Source organism: Gorilla gorilla, chromosome 20 (assembly GCF_029281585.2).
Source record: "Gorilla gorilla gorilla isolate KB3781 chromosome 20, NHGRI_mGorGor1-v2.1_pri, whole genome shotgun sequence".
Lineage (NCBI taxonomy): Eukaryota > Metazoa > Chordata > Mammalia > Primates > Hominidae > Gorilla > Gorilla gorilla.
In genome coordinates, this window is record NC_073244.2 from 53919362 (window position 1) to 53934947 (window position 15586).

Below are 15586 nucleotides of genomic sequence, written 5' to 3' on the forward strand. Positions count from 1 at the left end.
CTGTATTTTTCAAGGTTGGTGGAAACTTGGTACTTGAGGAAAAGAACATTTCAGGCAAGGGGAACAGCATATGCAAGTCCTGGAGGAGGCTGCATAGCAGATACAGGGCCATTTTCACTCAGCAAATCCCTAGGCCATGCTGGGACCTAGAGTAAGCCACATCTGGGCCTGCCCTTGAGCGCCTCCTGGTCTGTGAACACAGGGAACAGTGTATGTGCAGGCTCAGGGCAGGAGTGACAGATCAGGGCTGAATCTGGCCCACAGGCTTTTTTTAATTTCACCCACGATATGTTTTAAATGTTGGAATCAATTGCCTACTGTTACAAACCAGGCAGTTTGCTTTTTTTTTTTTTTAATTGCATTTCTGGCTTCTTTCAGAAAGAAAGAAAAAATAAAAAAGGATCTGGCAGCAGAACTACAATCCTTCCTGGCAACAACTGGCCAAGTAGCAGAGGCCCCCTCTTTGTGGGATCCACGCTCTCCATTAAAAATGTTTCACTTATATTTCCAGCTTGGCCCCTTGGCTTAGAAAATTTGTAAAAAATGGTATTTTGAGCAGCCCCCGTTTTCTGCAGTGGAGAAGGATGAAGCTAGAAATGTTTGTTGGAGTCTGATCAGGAAAATTAAGGTGAAGGGCGTGGCTTCTACTCTGGAAAAGCCTTTCTAGGGCTTGCTGTTGTCCACTGGGAAACCATAGGGTTGATATCTGCATAGAGGGGACTGGGCTAGGAGATCATAGGGCTGAATGACTTGGCCCAGGTCTTATGGTGGACAAGTGACAAAGTAGGGGTCAGGCTGGGATTTGAATGAACCCAAGCAAGTTATTTCAACTTGGATCTGAAACATGCTTTTGGCTATCTCACACTACCACCTCTGTCTCTCACAGCAACCCAGCTTCACAGCATGGTAAGCAGTGACAGGTCATGGTCAGGCAGAGGGGTACGGTGGTTATACTGAAGCCTCCACCACCACCATGTGGTGTAACAAATGGCTTCCCCTCTCTGTGCCTCCATGGGCACTTTGCAGGGTGCATCAGATCTAGAACGCTGGCAACTCCAGGATGGACACAGCTGGGGATGGCTGCAATAGAGGTGGTGATGGGCAATCAAAGACTTGTTGGCCAGGCGCGGTGGCTCACGCCTGTAATCCTAGCACTCTGGGAGGCCGAGGTGAGCAGATCACTTTAGGTTAGAAGTTCGAAACCAGCCTGGCCAACATGGTGAAACTCTGTCTCTACTAAAAATACGAAAAAATCATCCGGGCATGGTGGTGGGCGCCTGTAATCCCCGCTACTCAGGAGGCTGAGGCAGGAGAATCGCTTGAACCTGGGAGGTGGAGGTTGCAGTGAGCCGAGGTCGCGCCACTGCACTCCAGCCTGGGTGACAAAGCAAGACTCTGTCTCAAAAAAAAAATTAGTTTGGGGACTACATTGAGGGGAGGCCAGGACAGAGCATGGGTCTGGGGATCCGAAGAAGGCAGTCTGGAGGAGGCATGGCTTTGGAAGACGTGAGTTCAGTTTAGGACACAGGAAACCATAGGTATCTACGGGACTCCAGGAGGGGAGGGCTGGGGCGGGGTGACAGAGGATGAACGTCCCCCTCCCACGCGGAGAAGATAGGAGTCAGGTTGGGCCCTCTTGGAGGAGGGGGCAGGGAGCGCGGCGCCCGGCGGCCCCTTTAATCGGGGGCGCGCGCTGGCCAGCCCGCGCACTCTCGCCTCCGTCGCCGGGCCAGTGCGGGAGCCGGAGCGGAGCCGGGGCCGGAGCGGGCGGAATGGAGCCCCTGCGCGCGCCCGCGCTGCGCCGCCTGCTGCCACCGCTGCTGCTCCTGCTGCTGTCACTGCCCCCCCGCGCCCGGGCCAAGTACGTGCGGGGCAACCTTAGTTCCAAGGAGGTGAGCATGCCGAGCCCTCCTCTGCCGCCCGCCGGCCCCCGGGGGACGCAAGGGAGGCGAGAGGAGCGGGTACCGCCCCGCCCCCTGCCGCCCCTCCTGGCGGACTCCGGGAGCCTCGGGGGAATGGGGCCGAGGGCGATGGGGGACTGGGCCAGAGTCGAGGCTAAGGGGAGCCGTAGGGTCGCGGCCAGACTTGGGGGTTGTAGGAGGGACGTTGAGGTCAGAGCTGAGCGGGGAGGGGGAGCGGGTTGGGAGAGTCAGAGTTTGGGAAGGGGGGGTGGTGCAGAGGTGGTGCTGAAGGGACAGCACTTTTCACTCAGCAGAGAGCCCCGAGCTCGCCGCCACACTCCCGCTCAGGACCGGGAGGGGGCCGTTTGGAAGATTCCCCCGCGCGGGATGGTCTTTGGGAGCACGGGTGGGGTGCAGGGGAGTGTGGATATTGGGGGAACGGGGTTAGATATTGGCCAGGACATGAGGTGGCCAGGATGAGCATCTGGCCCCTAAGGTCTTTCTCCCCAGAGAGATCCCGGGAAATGCAGGGAGGAGTGTTTGAATGGTGGGGAGGAAACTTGGGGGGGCAATGGAGGGAGAAAATCAGGGCGGCAGGAATCCTGGACCTGCAGTGACGGGATCAGGGAAGGAGTTTGGAGGTGACCTGGTCTCCTTCTAGTACTTGGGAAGCCAGGTACCTGGGGGGTAGGGAAGAAAAGTTGGGGGTCTATGGAGTAAAGAGTTCTTGAAGGACTCAGCAGAGGGTCAGACTGGGCCCCTTTTTCAGGACTGGGTGTTCCTGACAAGATTTTGTTTCCTCTCGGATTACGGCCGACTGGACTTCCGTTTCCGCTACCCTGAGGTGAGTCTCCCCCAACACTCGCCATGCTGAGGCTGGGTACTTCCCTTGGCCTCCAAAGGCACAGGCTGCCCCAGCTCCTGGTCCCCAACATCTCTGGTCTGCAGGCCAAGTGCTGTCAGAACATCCTCCTCTATTTTGACGACCCATCCCAGTGGCCAGCCGTGTACAAGGCAGGGGACAAGGTGAGGGCTGTGAAGAGGGCATAGGGGGAGAGGGGAGAAGGTCGTTGCTGGCCGGGGGAGTGACCCTGTCCCTGCCTTCCCCAGGACTGCCTGGCCAAGGAGTCAGTGATCCGGCCGGAGAACAACCAGGTCATCAACCTCACCACCCAGTATGCCTGGTCCGGCTGTCAGGTGCAGGCTCAGCCTGGGGGAGTGGGCAGGTGCTGAAGGATGAGGCCTTCAGGGCATCAAGGACAGGCTTCAGCCTTCTCGTTTGTCCCCAGGTGGTATCAGAGGAGGGAACTCGCTACCTGAGCTGCTCCAGTGGCCGCAGCTTCCGCTCAGTGCGTGAACGGTGGTGGTATATTGCGCTCAGCAAGTGTGGGGTAAGGGGCTGGGGTGGCCACCTGGACCACCTTCTCTTTGCCTTCCTGCCAACCCCCAACTTGCCCAGGGCCCCCCTTAGGCCTCCCTACCCCCCACAGGGTGATGGATTGCAGCTGGAGTATGAGATGGTCCTCACCAATGGCAAGTCCTTCTGGACACGACACTTCTCCGCTGATGAGTTTGGTGAGCACATGGGGACCTAGAAACCAGGCTCTCTGTGGGACACCAGAGCTGGGTGCCCACTGAGGGGACATCCACCTGAATGAACCTTACTCCTCCTACCAAATCGGCAGGGATCCTGGAGACAGATGTGACCTTCCTCCTCATCTTCATCCTCATCTTCTTCCTCTCTTGTTACTTTGGATGTGAGTCTGGCACATGGGGTGTGGGGGAAGAGATAGGAGGGAGCAGGGTTGGGGGAGGTGAGCTGCTCTCCCTTTCTGCCTGTGGACAGCCTTTCCCTACCTTGCTTCCTAGATTTGCTGAAAGGTCGTCAGTTGCTCCACACAACTTATAAAATGTTCATGGCCGCAGCAGGAGTAGAGGGTGAGGTTCCGTGTCCCAACTTTTGGGTTCTGAAAGAGAAGGCACTTGGGGCCAGACACCTGGGCCTAAGAGGAATGCCTGGGGGCCTGGACTCCTGGGTCCTGGGGGAGGAGGGGCTGGGGGCCTGGACTCCTGGGTCCAAGGGAGAAGGGCCTGTGGGCTTGGACTCCTGGGTCCTGGGGGAGAAGGGGCTGGAGCCCTAGTTCCTGGGGGAGGATGGGCTGGGGACCTGGACCCCTGGTTCCTGGGGCAGGAGGGGGTGGGACCTGACACCCCTGGGTCCTTGAGGGAGTATAAAGGCCTGAACTAGGCTGGGCACGGTGGCTCACACCTGTAATCCTAGCACTTGGGGAGGCCAAGGTGGGCGGATCACGAGGCCAGGAGTTCAAGACCAGCCTGACCAACATGGTGAAACCCTGTCTCCACTAAAACTACAAAAATTAGCTGGACATGGTGGCGTGTGCCTGTAATCCTAGCTACTCAGGAGGCTGAGGCAGGAGAATTGCTTGAACCCGGGAGGTGGAGATTGCAGTGAGCCGAGATCACGCCACTGCATTCCAACCTGGGTGACAGAGAAAGACTCTGTCTCAAAAAAACAAAACAAAACAAAACAAAACAATAAAGGCCTGAACTCCTGAGTCTGGGGGAGGAGGGGCTGGGAGCCTGGACTCCTGGGTCTGAGGGAGGAGGAGCTGGGGGTCTGGACCCCTGGGTCCTGGAGGAGGAGGGCCTGGGGGCCTGAGCCCCTGGGTCTGAAGGAGGAGGGGGTGGGGGCCTGGACCCCTGGGTCCTTGGGGAGCAGGGTTGGGGGCTGGACTCCAGATTCTCCTAGCAGGTGAGTCGGGGTAGAAGGTCTGGAGTCCTGAGGGAGGAGGCGGGGTTCAGACTGCCTGGATGGTAGTGCTACAGGACAGTGATGCCCCAGAGCTGCTTTCTATCCTTTCTTCTCTGCCCATCCTCCCCCCAGTCCTGAGCCTCCTGTTTTTCTGCATCTACTGGGGTCAATATGCCACTGATGGCATTGGCAACAAGAGTGTGAAGATCTTGGGTGAGAATGAAGCCGGGTGGGGAGAGGGTGGAGCCCAGGGCTCAGGTTGGGCATCAGGTCTGAGCCTGGCTCTGAGCCGCCCCCTCCTCCCTTCTCCCAGCCAAGCTGCTCTTCTCCTCCAGCTTCCTCATCTTCCTGCTGATGCTTATCCTCCTGGGGAAGGGATTCACGGTGACACGGTGCCCGGGCAGGGCGTGCTCGTGGGGCGGCTGGTGGGGGAGCAGGGCAGGGGCAGGGTTGGGGGGCTGGGTGCATCCTCCTCCCTGACGGCCCCCACCCTGCTGTCTCCCCTCATGGCCTGCTGCCAGGGGCCGCATCAGCCACGCGGGCTCCGTGAAGTTGTCTGTCTACATGACCCTGTACACGCTCACCCATGTGGTGCTGCTCATCTACGAGGCGGAAGTGAGTCCGACTGGCCCCTGGCCGGGCCCCGCCTTCCCCTGCTTTTGGCGCCGCCTCCCCCTTGACCTGTCTGCTCGCCCTTGCCCACATCCTGCTCCTGCTGGCTCGCTCTCTCTCCCACTCTTCGATTTTCTGCTTTCCCATCTGTCTAAGTGATTCCTCCTCTCTTCACCATCCCGCAGCAGCTTTCTTTCTCCTCCCTCTGTCTCTCACTGTCTGTCACATTTGTGCTCAATATCGTGACTAAGAGTTCAGGAGTCACACAGACCTGGATTCCACACCAGCTCTCCCACTTCCTAGCTGCCTGACCTTGGGTGACGACCCCCGTCTCTGGGCCCATTTTCTTCTTGGAAAATTGGGAGGATCTTACCTACCCCATGGAGCCCCTCTAAGGCTTTCTATCGTCTGTATGGCTTTGGCCAAAGGGCTTCCCTCTTAGCCTTAGATTCCTCTTCTGTGAGATGGAGCAGTAATAAGACCTACCTCGTTGAGTAGATGCTGATGGAAAAACTCACACATGGGAGGGGTTTAGCCCTGTGTTGAGCAAACAGTAACTGATTTATTCTCTTCCTGTCTTTTTCACCCTCTCTCTCTACCTCAATATGCTTCTGTCTCCGTGCCTGGCTTTCCTGTTGCTTGTGTTCTGACCGAGTACCTCTGTTCCCAAGTGCCCAGGGGTGGGGTCCGGGGACCCTAATAGAGGGGAGGAGGCCAGGCTGTGATGGACCCTCTCCTGCGGGTCTAGTTCTTTGACCCAGGCCAGGTACTGTACACGTATGAGTCGCCGGCCGGCTACGGGCTCATTGGACTGCAGGTGGCGGCCTACGTGTGGTTCTGCTATGCTGTGCTTGTCTCACTGCGACACTTTCCCGAGAAGCAGCCTTTTTATGTGCCCTTCTTTGCTGCCTATACCCTCTGGTGAGAATTGGTGGGCCCCAGCCTGTCCCTGCCTCCCTCTCGGGGCTCCCCAGAAGTGGTTGCCCCCATCTCAGACCCTCCATAGTGAGGGAGATGGACTTTTCACTCAGGCAGCTGTCGCCCAGAATCTGCCACTTACTCACTTTGTGAAAAATTACTTTCACAAGAAGTGCATCAGGTTTACCCACAAAACAACAGGATCTCGCCAGGCGTGGTGGCTCACGCCTATAATCCCAGCACTTTGGGAGGCCGAGGTGGGCGGATCACAAGGTCAGGAGATTGAGACCATCCTGGCTAACACAGTGAAACCCCGTCTCTACTAAAAATACAAAAAAATTAGCCGGCCATGGCAGTGTGCACCTGTAGTTCCAGCTGCTGGGGAGGCTGAGGCAGGAGAATGGCATGAACCCAGGAGGCGGAGCTTGCAGTGAACCAAGATCGTGCCACTGCACTCCAGCCTGGGCCACAGAGCAAGACTCCATCTCAAAAAAAAAAACAAAAACCAAACAGGATCTCCTCAGGCCGGGCGTGGTGGCTCACATCTGTAATTCCATCACTTTGGGAGGCCAAGGCGGGTGGATCACCTGAGGTCAGGAGTTCGAGACCAGCCTGATCAACATGGTGAAACCCCATCTCTACCAAAAAATAAAAAAATTAGCCGGGCATGCTGGTGGGCACCTGTAATCCCAGCTACTCAGGAGGCTGAGGCAGGAGAATTGCTTGAACCCAGGAGGCAGAGGTTGCAGTGAGCCGAGATCACATCATTGCATTCCAACCTGGGCAATAGAGCAAGACTTCATCAAAAAAAAAAAAAAAAAACAAACAAAAAAAACAGGATCTCCTCAAAGGGATATCTTGAGCAAGCATAGGCCACTATATGAGGGCCGAGTGTCTGGCACGTAGTAAATGTTCAGTAAAAAACTATCGTAGGCTGGGTGCGGTGGCTCATGCCTGTACCCCCAGCACTTTGGGAGGCCAAGGTGGGTGGATCATTTGAGGTCAGGAGTTCAAGACCAGCCTGGCCAACATGGTAAAATCCCGTCTTTACTAAAAATACAAAAAAATTAGCCAGGCATGGTGGTGCACGCCTGTACTGTCAGTTACTCGGGAAGCTGAAGCAGGAGAATAGCTTGAACCTGGGAGACTGAGGTTGCAGTGAGTTGAGATCATGCCCCTGTACTCTAGCCTGGGCAACAGAGTGAGACTCCATCTCAAAAACAAACAAAAAACAACAACAACAAACAAAACAAAAAAACACCCAAAACTATTGTAATTATTATCGTTCACCATAACATAGCAATAAGGTTGGCAGATTCTGAGCCAGACTATCTGGGTTCAGATCTCAGCTCTAAAGCTTATAGATGATGTGACCTCAGACAAGCCCATTAACTTCTCTCTGCCTCAGTTTCCTCACCTTTTAATGGGGATGGAAATTTTATCTGCTTCATAGAGTCACTGTGAGAGTTAAATGAGTTTATATACATCAAATGCTTAGAAACAGGCCTGGCATGCAATAAGTCCTTACTTCTTATTATCATTTGTTCATTCATTCGTCAAATATCTATTTTTTTTTTTTTTTTGAGACGGAGTCTTGCTCTGTCACCCAGGCTGGAGTGCAGTGGCATGATCTCAGCTCACTGCAACCTCCGCCTCCTGAGTTCAAGTGATTCTTCTGCCTCAGCCTCCCCAGTAGCTGGGACTACAGGCGCATGCCACCATGCCCCGCTAATTTATGTATTTTTAGTAGAGATGTGGTTTCCACCATATTGGCCAGGCTGGTCTGGAACTCCTGACCTCAGGTGATCCACCTGCCTTGGCCTCCCAAAGTACTGGGATTACAGGCATGAGCCACTGTGCCCGGCCTGATTTTTTTTTTTTTTTTTTGAGATGGAATTTCGCTATTGTTGCCCAGGCTGGAGTGCAGTGGTACAATCTCCGCTCACTGCAGCCTCCGCCTCCCAGGTTCAAGTGATTCCCCTGCTTCAGCCTCCCAAATAGCTGGGATTACAGGTGCATGCCACCACACCCAACTAATTTTGTATTTTTAATAGAGACGGGGTTTCACCATGTTGGTCAGGCTGGTCTCGAACTCCCAACCTCAGGTGATCTGCCTGCCTTGGCCTCCCAAAGTGCTGGGATTATAGGTGTGAGCCACTGTGCCCGGCCTGTCTATTGATTTCTTATCAGATGCCAGGATTTGGGGTGGTGTGGAACTGAGTTAAATTGAACCTCGTTCTTGCCCCTCAGAATTTCCCAGTCCAGTCCTGCCCCATTTCAGTCTCTGGCTTCTGAAGGTCACACTGGCTTCCCTCCAGTTTGGGACCTGCCTGGGGTCTGCGTGTGTACATGGCAGGCGAGGTGGGGCTATAGGGTGGGGTGGAGGACAGGAGCAGTGTCTCTACTGACCCAATACTTGCCCTTCAGGTTCTTTGCAGTTCCTGTCATGGCCCTGATTGCCAATTTCGGCATCCCCAAGTGGGCCCGGGAGAAGATTGTCAATGGCATCCAGCTGGGGATCCACTTGTACGCCCATGGCGTGTTTCTGGTGAGGATGGGCATCTGTGGGGGGCGGAGGGGAGGACCCGAGGGCAGAAGATGTGTGAGGCTCCTATACCTGATCTGCTGGACCTCCTGTTCCGAGGTTTTGATCCATTTTCCTTTTAGTCATTCTCCCTTTATTGAGAGCCTGCTTGGTTCCTGCAGTCTCCTCTATTGTGCTCCTCAGAGTCCATTTTCTTCTCTTTTTTTTTTTCGAGACAGAGTCTCACTCTGTCTCCCAGGCTGGAGTGCAATGGCTTGATCTCGGCTCCCTGCAAACTCCGCCTCCCGGGTTCAAGTGATTCTTCTGCCTCAGCCTCCCGAGTAGCTGGGATTACAGGTGCCCACCACCACATGCAGCTAATTTTTTGTATTTTTAGTAAAGGCGGGGTTTCACCATGTTGGTCAGGCTGGTCTCAAACTCCTGACCTCAGGTGATCCACCCGTCTCAGCCTCCCAAAGTGCTGGGATTACAGGCATCGGCCACCTCGCCGGGCCCATGCCCATTTTCTTCTGTTCCCCTCTCCCACTTTGTGTCCTGGCTTCTTTCCTCAACCCCCATCCTCTCTCTTTGCCCTCCCTTCCCATTTTCATTCCTGACCCTGTGTCCCCAGATTCTTCCATTTCTCTTCTGTATCCCCACTGCCTTCCCCACCCTCCTTGATCTCTTCACTCTCTCCCTGCCCCTGCCCAAATTCTGCCATCACAGGCCACTGTTCAGGAAGAAGCATCTGGGGTGGCACCGGGTGAAGCTTTTGGGCTCCTGGGTCGGCATCAGGAGGGTACAGCACCACATCTTTTTTTTTTTTTTTTTGAGACGGAGTCTCACTCTGTCACTAGGCTGGAGTGCAGTGGCGTGATCTTGGCTCACTGCAACCTCCACCTCCCAGGTTCTCCTGCCTCAGCCTGCGGAGTAGCTGGGACTACAGGAGCATGCCACCATGCCCGGCTAAGTGTTTTTTTTTTGTTTTTTTTGTTTTTTTTTTTTTTGAGACGGAGTCTTGCTCTGTTGCCCAGGCTGGAGTGCAGAGGTGCGATCTCGGCTCACTGCAACTTCTGCCTCCCGAGTTCATGCCATTCCCCTGCCTCAGCTTCCCTAGTAGCTGGGACTACAGGCGCCCACCACCACGCCTAGCAAAATTTTTTTGTATTTTTAGTAGAGACGGGGTTTCACCGTGTTGGCCAGGATGGTCTCGATCTCCTGACCTCATGATCCGCCCGCCTCGGCCTCCCAAAGTGCTGGGATTACAGGCGTGAGCCACTGCGCCTGGCCCCCACCACGTCTGTTCTTTGCCCTGGTTCACATCCTAGCTGACATTCTTGGTGACAGTTCTAATATTCATTAATGTATTCATCAATTGTTCACTGGGCACCTGTCTTGAACCAGTCTGTTTCATTCTAGGAACATCCATATGCATTTACTCCTGCCCTGTTGTTTAATTGTCAGAGCAGCTCCAGGAGAGGGTGGATAATTGACATTGTACCCACTACACAGAGCGGGGAAGCTAAGGCCCAGAGAGGAGAAGTGACGTGCTAGGGCTCCGTGGCCTTTGGCGGCAGGCAAATACTTTGAACCCTATCCTTCTCCAGCAGACCACAAGGTCTGAAATGAAGGGGAACCAGAAAGGGCAACAGGCATGACCCAGTGTCCCAGCTTCTGACTCCAGGGATCTACAACGTACCCCATGTAGGGAGTGGGCCCAGCCACCGAGGGAGGGGACAGGTCCCCATCCTTTGCCTCAGAGGCTGACACACGTACAGACTCGCTCACCTTCCCAGGCTGGTCCATCCTGAAGCTCTGCAGGAAGTCAGAAAGGGACAGAAAGAGGAGAAATGCTGAGAACCCATCATGTGCTGGGCTCTGCACCAGTGGTTTTCATTTCCACCCTCTCATCTTTCCAAGTAGGCGCTACAATCCCTTCTCCCCACAGCGAGGCTCAGGGAGTTTAATCAACATGCCCCAGATCCCATACTCAGTGAGCTACAGATCCCAGAGGCGGGATGCAGGCTCAGAACAGCAAGCACAGCGCCCTTCCTGCTGTATCTCAGCCAGCTTCCTTCCTAAGGATGCTCACGTTAGCTCAGCACAGCTCCACCTGGGTATCTCAATGCTCATTGCTTTCAGCTCCTTGTTCATTTTTTTCAGCACAACCTTAGAAGAGCTGTGTTAGGTTTCCGGGATATGGCGGTGGAGTCACACCCAGTCCCTGCCTTCACAGCCTATCAGACTAACTGGTACCAGACATCCCTACATTCCACCAATATTTATTTATTTATTAAAATTTTTTTTTTTGAGATGGAATCTTGCTCTGTCGTCCAGGTTGGAGTGCAGTGGCATGATCTCAGCTCACTGCAACCTCTGCCTCCTGGGTTCAAGCAATTCTCCTGCCTTAGCCTCCCAAGTAGCTGGGATTACAGGCGCACCACCACACCTGGCTAATTTTTGTATTTTTAGTAGAGATGGAGTTTCACCATGTTGGCCATGCTGGTCTCAAACTCCTGACCTCAGGTGATCCGCCCGCCTCGGCCTCCCCAAGTGCTGGGATTACAGGCGTGAGCCATGGCGCCCGGCCCACCAATATTTACTGAAGGCTTATATGCGCCAGACATGGTTCTAGAAGGTACTAGGGACTCAGTAGGGAACAGAAGAGTCTGGTTCCTGCCTCATCGAGACATTTTAGAGTCTATTACTTGCTGTCCAATTGAACTTTCTGTATTTATGAAAATATCCTATTACCTGCACTTTCCAATATGGGAGCTACTAACCACATGTGGCTGTTGAGCACTTGAATGTGGGTAGTGCATAGTGAGTGTGTAGTGAGGAGTGTGACTGACCAAAATTTAAATTTTATTTTGATTAAATTTAAGCTACATGCAGCCAGTGGCTATCATACAGTGCAGGACGCTGATCCTAACCAATCAGTGACAGCTCAGTGATCAGCCCTCTGATGGAGGAAGCACAGGCCGAGTTTTGTTGAAGGGAAAAGGTGAGGGTCCAGGGCATTTGGAGAGCCCAGAGGGGGCGCATAATCCAGTGTGAATGGCTTCAGGGAAGTGTGGTGGATGTCAATTGAAAGGGAATCCTTCGGACCCCAAGTTTATGGGGACAGCCTCCGGCCTGACAGTGCCTCTCACACCTGCTCCTGGCCCTGGCCTCAGATCATGACCCGCCCATCAGCGGCCAACAAGAACTTCCCGTACCACGTGCGCACGTCGCAGATCGCATCAGCCGGAGTCCCTGGACCCGGAGGGAGCCAATCCGCTGACAAGGCCTTCCCGCAGCACGTCTATGGGAACGTGACGTTTATCAGCGACTCTGTGCCCAACTTCACGGAGCTCTTCTCCATCCCCCCGCCCGCCACCTCCGTAAGCCCCGCGGCCCCAGCGCCCGAGGAGCTGCTGGCGCCGCCCCTGGAGTACCTGACCCCGCTCCCGGCCCCGCCGCCGCCCCCAGCGCCCGGACCCCTGAGCCCTCCTCCTGCCTTTCGCACTCCCCGCGCCCCAACACCGCGCCGCGACCGTCCCCTGGCGCCCGCGCCCACCCTGCCTGACTGGGTTCTGGCGCTGTTGCGCACACCCCCGCAGACTCCCTGCGCCGTGCCCCCACCGCCCGCCTTCCGCGGCTCTCCCCCAGCTCCCCGGCCGCCGCCGGAGTTCGCCCCGCGCGCCCCGACGCCGCCCTTTGAGTACCTGGCTCCGCTGCCCAGGCGCCCCGCCACCCAGTCCTTCCCTGACTGACAACGTGCGTCCACACCTGGGGTGGAAGGGTTCTCCGGGGGAGGGGGACGGGCCTTCGGGGCCGCATCTGCCCCCCGAGGGTCCCGGACGGCCTCTGACCCTGACCCCCCTCCCAGGCCGGGAAGCAGGTGGAGGAGACAGCGGTGGCGGCGGCGGTGGCCCCGAGGGGCCGCGTGGTGACCATGGCCGAGCCGGGCGCAGCCTCCCCCCCACTTCCCGCTCGGTTCCCCAAGGCGGCCGACTCGGGCTGGGACAGCCCGACGCCGCCCTACCAGCCGCTCGTGCCCCAGACGGCAGCGCCGCACACCGGCTTCACCGAATACTTCAGCATGCACACGGCCGGGGGCACTGCACCCCCGGTCTGAGCACCCCTGCCCGCCCCTGCCCCATGGGCCGTGACCGGGCCCCGGCCGGGCTCCGGACCCCTGCTTTATCCCGGCCCGAGAGCTCGGCCATCCCCGGCCTTCCCGACCCTTCCCACCCCGCGCGCCCAGGTTGGGTACGCTGCGTCCCGCCCCCCTCCCCTCTGTGCCAAACGGTCCCGCGGGAGCCGCTCTCCCCGTCCCCTCCCTCAGCCCCTGCCCCGAGCGGCGCCGGATTCTGGGCTCCCGCTGTTCCGTGACCTCCGGCCCCCTGGCCCCCTTCGAGACCTCTGACCCCGCTGGACTCCGGATCACCCGTGGTGACCGCCGGGACCCTGCCTGTGACTCTCCAGGACTCTGCGACCCCGGGATGGATATTGCGATGCTGGTCTCGACCCTGAAACCCTCCCTCGGATCTGTGACCTCGGACCCGTACTCCGTCTGCCCCTATCTCCATTCCGGGGGCCTTCCCTCGGGTCCCTGGCAGAAAGACATTTTACCCCTTCTTGCCAAAATAAAAAAGGATTCGTTTTTATCTATAACATGGCTTCTTTTGCATCTTGATGGTGTTCAGCGGCGGGGCTGAGCCAGAACTATGTCAGGCTCGGGACCTCAGTGTGTCCATCTGTGAAATGGGAATTTGGAACCCGAGGCAGGGGCCTGTATAACCTGATCTTTATGTTGCCCCAGAATGTGGGAACATTGAAGATGATCAAACATCTAGCAGGGTCTTGCACCGCTCCTTTATTTTTGCCTTTCTTTCCTCACTCAGAGGTAGAGGCGCCCTCCAGTGGCCCATGCTTTGCTGAACCACAGGCACCCAGAGTTTGGGTTACGATCTTAGCACTGCGCATATGTGTATTTCTCTCCCTCCAGGAGGACGCTGCTGCGCATGCGGTTGGGAACAAATGGGCGGGGAATTTCCCCGGAAGTCTCCCTTTATGGAGGGTTGGGGTTGGGCGCTCCGCAGTCCTCCCAGGGCCGCTCTGACCGGCCGCTCTGTAACTTCTCGCCTCCTCTTCGCCGTCCCTCCCACAGCGGCTGCTCGGCTCCCGCCCCCTCGCCCTCCCACAGCGGGTCTTCCCGCGGCCGCTCTGGCCCAAGCGTCCCCTCGTCTCTCTGATCTGGCCCATCCGGCTTCGGAGGGAGGAGAGGGTGGGTGAGCAAAGGGATTGGGTCTGTGGGGTCCAGGCCCGAGCCCCTGAAGACGGGCTCCGCCCCCGGCACCCGCTCGCGCCCCGCCCCCGGCTGGAGGAGTCTCTCCTGGACCATCCGAGCCTAGCCTGTCCCGGCCCGCAGCCTCTATGGAGGCTCCTGCCGGGCCGTAGAGCCCTTCGCCCCCTGGGGACCCACCCGTCTATAAGGTCCGTTTGGCCTGCAGCAGCCTGAGTCCGTAATGCTGGGCACTGTTCATGGGATCGGCCCCCTCTGGAGGCCCGTGTCTATAGGGGACCCCCACGGTCCCTAGGGGTCGGCCCCGTCCATAATGACTCCATATACAGGGCCTTCCATCGCTCTATAGGGCCCAGCCCTCGGCTTCCAGAGCCTGTCAGCAGTGGCCGTTCCCTTCGCCGGGACTGCGTCTCCGGGACCTCTTCGGTCTACAAGGTCATGTTATGCCTATAGAGGTCGCATTTGCAGGGCCTCACCCCGGGTAGAGGGTCCTCTCCAGGTTTTTACGGCCCGTCCCCGCTCTAAGGGTCAGTGCAGGAGGCGGCGATGGCCCTGGGCAAGGTTCTGGCCACGGCACTGGCTTTGGCCTTGGCCGTGCTGGGGTCGCTGTCCCCTGGGGCCCGGGCGGGGGACTGCAAGGGGCAGCGGCAGGTGCTGCGGGAGGCGCCAGGCTTCGTGACGGATGGTGCGGGCAACTACAGCGTCAATGGCAACTGCGAGTGGCTCATCGAGGGTGAGTGGGGCCGCGTGGGTCACTCACTAATTCGCTGGTAGTTCATGTGTGCATTCATCCACTCACCACATTCCCAGAGCTCGGTTCTGGTCCAGGCCTTTTGCTCTAAAATGCCTGACACCCAGGGTTGCAGCCAACCTGGGCCCTGCCCTGGAAGGCCTCCAAGTCTGGTGGGGGAGATGCACCTACACCCAGATTTACAATTACAAGACAGGAGCATCAGTGCCGGGTCTTCTGAGTAACTGTTAAGAACTCAGGGTCTGGGTCCAATCATCTGGCTTTGAATTTGGTTCTACTACTACTACTATTTTTTTTTTTTTTTTTTTTTTGAGATGGGGGCCTCACTCTGTCACCCAGGCTGGAGTGCAATGGTACCAACACAATTTACTTACTGCAGCCTCGACCTCCTGGGCTCAAGTGATCCTCCCACCTCAGCCTCCCAAGTAACTGAGTGTGTAGAGACAGAGTCTCACCATGTTGCCCAGGCTAGTCCCGAACTCCTGGGCTCAAACGATCCTCGCACCTCAGCCTCCCAAAGTGTTGGGATTGTAGGTGTGAGCCACTGTGCCTGGCTTCTTATTATTAGCTTTGTGACTTTGAGCAGGTGGTTTTCTTTCTCTGAGGTTCTGTTTCCTTCCCCCACAAATGGGATAACAACAGTACTCACCTCATAGAGTTGTTGGAATGAAATGAAAACAGGTATTTAACATGCCTGATGTGTGGCATATAGTAACTGTTCAATAAATGGCATTAGGATTATTGTTGTTGTTATTTGTGAAGTACTTCAATAAAAGCATTTTTCTTCAGTCATTCATGTGCCAGACATTATGTTTCC

General features: G+C 56.4%; 2 protein-coding genes across 9 annotated transcripts in view; both read left to right on the forward strand.

Moving 5' to 3' along the window:
* Positions 1–1680: 1680 nt before the first annotated feature.
* TMEM145 (transmembrane protein 145) lies at positions 1681–13387 on the forward strand. Of its 4 annotated transcripts, none has more exons than XM_063701386.1 (15): positions 1681–1892; positions 2671–2745; positions 2820–2927; positions 3012–3098; positions 3191–3250; positions 3392–3476; positions 3587–3658; positions 3771–3839; positions 4807–4887; positions 4988–5066; positions 5196–5289; positions 6035–6207; positions 8632–8752; positions 11905–12111; positions 12600–13387. In XM_063701386.1, the coding sequence occupies exons 1-15, from the start codon at positions 1773–1775 to the stop codon at positions 12846–12848; spliced, it is 1680 nt and encodes a 559-aa protein (XP_063557456.1). In that variant the 5' UTR covers positions 1681–1772; the 3' UTR covers positions 12849–13387. The 4 variants fall into 4 exon arrangements, with proteins under 4 accessions (XP_063557456.1, XP_055225541.1, XP_055225543.1 ...); XM_055369566.2 differs by having other exon boundaries at positions 1685–1892; positions 3191–3292; XM_055369568.2 differs by having other exon boundaries at positions 1687–1892; positions 2850–2927.
* A 490-nt stretch (positions 13388–13877) lies between these two features.
* The window catches only part of MEGF8 (multiple EGF like domains 8), a 53157-nt gene continuing 51448 nt past the window's right edge, over positions 13878–15586 (forward strand). Inside the window, exons 1-2 of one of the 5 annotated variants that reach the window (XM_055369518.2) lie at positions 13878–14000; positions 14368–14751. In XM_055369518.2, the coding sequence (XP_055225493.1) occupies positions 14565–14751 (187 nt within the window). In that variant the 5' untranslated portion in view covers positions 13878–14000; positions 14368–14564. Of the gene's footprint in view, positions 14752–15586 lie in introns of all 5 variants that reach the window. The other 4 variants (XM_055369517.2, XM_055369520.2, XM_055369519.2 and 1 more) reach the window with 4 other exon arrangements.

Bases quoted from the DNA above. Each gene is read 5' to 3' on its own strand.
- TMEM145 (XM_055369566.2), top strand. From the start codon at position 1,773: ATGGAGCCCCTGCGCGCGCCCGCGCTGCGCCGCCTGCTGCCACCGCTG. The intron at 6,208-8,631 runs GTGAGAATTGGT...CTTGCCCTTCAG, and splicing joins TTTGCTGCCTATACCCTCTG to GTTCTTTGCAGTTCCTGTCA. The intron at 12,112-12,599 runs GTAAGCCCCGCG...CCCCCCTCCCAG, and splicing joins TCCCCCCGCCCGCCACCTCC to GCCGGGAAGCAGGTGGAGGA.